This window comes from Palaemon carinicauda, chromosome 11 (assembly GCF_036898095.1).
Source record: "Palaemon carinicauda isolate YSFRI2023 chromosome 11, ASM3689809v2, whole genome shotgun sequence".
Classification (NCBI taxonomy): Eukaryota; Metazoa; Arthropoda; class Malacostraca; order Decapoda; family Palaemonidae; genus Palaemon; species Palaemon carinicauda.
The window spans coordinates 9,355,209-9,360,208 of record NC_090735.1 but is presented as its reverse complement, the minus strand read 5'-3'; the positions used below and the strand labels follow the sequence as shown (position 1 = coordinate 9,360,208).

Here is a 5,000-nt window from a genome sequence, read left to right as displayed (position 1 = left end):
GTTTTCTTCCTGACAGATTTGTTTGTTGTTGTCCCTTGTGGCTGCCGTTTTTGGTGGCCCCTCCCAGCCCCAGTATGGATACGCCCCTCCCCCATCTCACGAGGTCAGTTATAAGTTGAAATCTTAAAAAAAGTTAATAAACTCTAAATTCATGATTATTTTGAAAGTATGAATCAAATTAATCAAATCCAAAATCATTTGTTATAACATTTGATTTGAAATTGTTTTCTACTGATAGGAACCAGCCAAGTACGACTTCAACTACGCCGTGAAGGACGACTACTCGGGCCACGACTTCGGCCACCAGGAAGCCCGTGATGGCTACGACACTCAGGGATCCTACTACGTGCTCCTTCCCGACGGTCGCCTGCAGAAGGTGTCCTACAACGTCAACGGGGACTCGGGTTTCGTGGCTGAGGTCACTTACGAGGGAGAGCCTCAGTACAATCCAGCGCCCTCTTATGCTTAAGACGTCTACAGCATTTAGGGGACGATGATACGAAACTATTTATCTGAATAAACTATGGTTTTTAAAAGAAAAATGTTTTAATTAACAATATCCTAATACTCTACCATCATCATCTCCTCCTACGCCTATTGACGCAAAAGGCCTAGGTTAGATTTCGCCAGTCATCTCTATCTTAAGGTTTTAAATCCATATTTTATCATCTACTTCACGCTTCATAGTCCTCAGCCATGTAGGCCTGGAGCTTCCAACTCTTCTAGTACCATGTGTGGAGCCCAGATAAACGTTGGTGAACTAATTCCTCTTAGGATCCTAATACAAAATTTCATAGGGGTTGGTATAATATAATGGGTATTCCTTACGAAAGCTCTTTGAATCTATTTGTCTATATATCTCCAACTATCTTTTAATCAATCTGACTACGAATCTGTCTATATATATATATATATATATATATATATATATATATATATATATATATATATATATATATATATATATATATATATATATATATATATATATATATATTTATATAAATACATACATATATATATATATACATATATAAAATTTATATATATACATATATATTAATACATATATATATAAATACATACATATATATACATATATATATATACATACATACACCCATCCTACTAAATTGTATGAATTTGATATCGGAATTACACACGTTAAAAACAGCACATTTTTTCCCCACCACAATTAAGAAAACTCAAGTAAAATAAACGAGTTTAAAATATCGTCATATTTATAATTCCATAAACCATTTAGTATCTAAGATACCGAAAGGACTGTTGGCACTGAAAGCTTAACGGTTTTACACTAGGCTTATGTGCATAAAATGATTTGACGTATGTCTCAAAAACTACAGTTTCTCAAGTACATTTTCTGTGAAATAAATAAAAATATGTATACAATCTAAGAGTTACCTAGTAATTAAAATGCATTAAACAACGTTAAATGATGCCTAGAGCGCGTAGTATGAATAAGTTATGAGTAAAATAATGTTTTAATAACGCTGATAAAGTTAGAAAATTTACTCCTATGTTATAGTATAATGAATGAGATGAAAACACATCAATAAACAACAGATTTCAAAAAGTAAAACAATATTATAATAACGCTGATAAAGTTAGAAAATTTACTCCTATGTTATGGTATAATGAATGAGATGAAACCATACATCAATAAACAACAGATTTCAGAAATGGTAATCAGAACAGCGATGAACAAATGAGAAATGATAACTTCTACATTTGTTAACGTTTATGGTAACACTCACCCTCCACGCGTCCTGCTTCATCTCCTTGCAGTCTGCGTCCTGTAATCTGTTGCCCTCAAATGAGTTGATGCAATTTCTGGTTTGTCTTCAAAAGTTTCCATGTCCCTTTAGTCACTAACTTGTGTACTTTACACCTCTTCAATATTCTGTCTTTGGTTCTTCAAAGTCTGTATAGTTTATATATTAAAAAATACTCTCTAAATATTTATTGGAAACACCATCAATAGGTTGTGGCATTATGTCTGCACTAACATACCCAGCAGTACTAGGCCTATCACCAACAATGACTGTGGCATTCATTTTATCCCCATAGACATAATAATACCAGAATTATCACCAAAAATAGCTAAAGTACTACATTTATCACCAACAGACTATGGCATTGGTCTTATCACCAACCCACCCTTTACATGTTTATCACCAGTAATGTTAAATGAAATACCACCAACAATTATTATGGTACTGCACCTATGATCGGCACAATGTAACGCTACGTATATCACCACCACTACCTGTGGTACAAAGTTTATCACCAAAACACCCTATGTTACTAAGTTTGTCCCCTACAAACCTTATGGTACTTGGTTTATCACCAACACAACCAATAGTTCAAAGTTAATCACCAAAATACTCTATGGTACAAAGTTTATCACCAAAACACCCTATGTTACTATGTTTGTGCCCAACAAACCCAATGATACTTGGTTTATCACCAACACTATGGTGCTTGGCGTATCAGCAACACAATGTACAACAACAACTATAGAAGCCCCTTCAAATTCCCCATTCCTACGGCCTCCGTTATGACCAAGATCACTTAAACACCCAAACAATAATCAAGCGATACATTCAAGTATATTCACTTCATTCCTCCCGCCATATTGAATCTCAATAATCACGTTAATGACATCATTAACACTATCCTCAAGTGGTCCTGTTTCAACTAGAACACCACTGTCACTCGATGCCATGTTTCTAGTGATTAATTAACTCTCGGCAATGAAATAATCACAAATTCAGGTATTTTCACTTCATTACTTCCGCCATATTGAAACTTGCTAATTCTCGAGTGCACTTCTGTTTCAGTAATCACGTTTTTAACGTCACTAACATTACTTCAAATAGCTCTATTTAAACTAGAACATCACTGTCACTCGATGCCATGTTCCTAGTGAGTAATTAGCACTCGGCAATGAAATAATCACAAAATAATCGTCAAAATAAGAGGGAACACGAATTTAAACGCGCCGGGACTATCAAGTGACGCTGGTTGATAAGCCTGAATGGTAGAGTTACTAGAGATTCGAGAAGGAGGCAACGCTGATGCTGATTGGCTGAAATCGAACGCGCGGGAAAGTTTCCGTGGCTGTGATTGGTTGGGATAGGCTGTGTCTATCCTAGCAACTCCGCTGTGAAATTAATGCCGAGTTACTCTTCTCCATGTCTGGTTTAGTTCTCAAATAGTAATCTAAATATACTGTCTAGCAAATTATTATTATTATAATTATTATTATTACCTAAGCTATAATCCTAGTTGGGTTAAAAGGCTTTAATCAGGAAGTTTACAAAGCAAATACAATCACGCCAAGATTGTTTCCCCTTTTTATTTTTGCTTTGTAGAATTCCTACTTATCCTACTTATATTTCTTCCTCACACTTATATCCTTTCACTCAAACATTCAGCAGTATCATTCACCGCTGATATCTCCCCAAGCAATATATTACCGTTAGAACCCATAATCACGCTAATATTGATATACACTTATATCAGCTGCGTTAACTTTAAACCCCGCTAATATCTTGACTCGTCAGATCCAGTGCTTGGTTATCGAAATGCTAGTTGCTTGGAACAATATCTATTCATTTGCTTATTGTTATTATTATTATTATTATTACTTGCCAAGGTACAACCCTAGTTGGAAAAGCAAGATGCTTTAAGCCCAAGGGCTCCAATAGGGAGAAATAGCCTAGTGAGGAAAGGGAATAAGGAAATAAATAAATGATGAGAATAAATTAACAATAAATCAGGGGGGAAGAGTTCTCCCTTCTCAAACGTTCTAGAGGGGCAGAGGGGAGGGGAAAGCTCACCCTTTCGCCGTGTATGTAAGGTTTAAAGGTCACTCTTGAGTGGCAGAAGCAAGGGACAGTGGCAATAACCTAGAGACTTACATTATATACATATGATCAGCGTCCAGGCCCCCTCTCCACCAAACCAAAGACCATGGGGCACCAGGCAATAGCTGCTAATGACCCAGAAGGTAGACCTACAGGCTCCCCCAAACACCCCATCCTTCGTTCACAAGGATGGTGAGGATACGCGACTCTTACCTTAGTCCAGCAGATCGTCAGGCAGGGACGTCTCCAATAGGCCACCACAACAAGCTACAGGTTGTTCGTTTTGAAGTTCAACTGAAGAGAGAGAGAGAGAGAGAGAGAGAGAGAGAGAGAGAGAGAGAGAGAGAGAGAGAGAGATCTTTAGGCACAGCAGTTTTTTTATTTATCACGGAATTAAATCAAGCAGATCTGCCGGACTGGGGTTCGAGTCACGCTCAAGCTCAATGGTTTCTTGTAGAGTCTGCAACCTCACCATCCATGTGAGCTAAGGATGGGTGTTTTGGGGAGCATATACTGTAGGTCTACCTGCTGACTCATTAGCAGCCATTGCCTGGCCTTCCCTGGCCCTAGCTTGGGTCAAGATGGGGCTTGGGGGCTGATCATATGTAGATAAGGTTAATATCTAGGACAATGTTTTTCCATCTAAGGCAGTTCTTGCCTCTGCCATTCACGAGCGGCCTTTAAAAACTTTAATTAAGACTAACGAAAAAAATCGGTATTTTTTCAAAACTACGAATGTTAATAATGTAAGTTTGAGATTGAATATATATAATTTTTTTATGAACCCGGAAAATAAAGATAGAATTGAAACATACAAATGTAAAACAATTTAAAAAAAAAAAAACTGGAAACTGATCTTAGTTTTCGATTCAAATATTCTTATGGATTTTATCTAAAAAAAAAAAAAAAGATAATCGAAAAGACCCAAAATTTAACTCAACCACAATTAAACCAACATTTTCCATTTAGGATTTAAATTTTTATCATAAGAAAATTCTTAAACAATCATTGTAGAACTTCAAAAGTTCAAACTTGCAGCAAATATTTTTATGTTGAACAGCCTGACATAAGTCTTTTTATAGTTTATATATGAAATATTTGTTTTGATGT

General features: G+C 36.2%; 1 protein-coding gene across 1 annotated transcript in view; it reads left to right on the top strand.

Moving 5' to 3' along the window:
- LOC137649588 (pro-resilin-like) overlaps window positions 1-471 on the top strand; it is a 15,769-nt gene extending 15,298 nt beyond the window's left edge. Inside the window, exon 3 of the mRNA XM_068382563.1 lies at window positions 239-471. Coding sequence (XP_068238664.1) covers window positions 239-469 — 231 coding nt within the window. The 3' untranslated portion in view covers window positions 470-471. The remainder of the gene's footprint in view (window positions 1-238) is intronic.
- The last annotated feature ends 4,529 nt before the right edge of the window (window positions 472-5,000 follow it).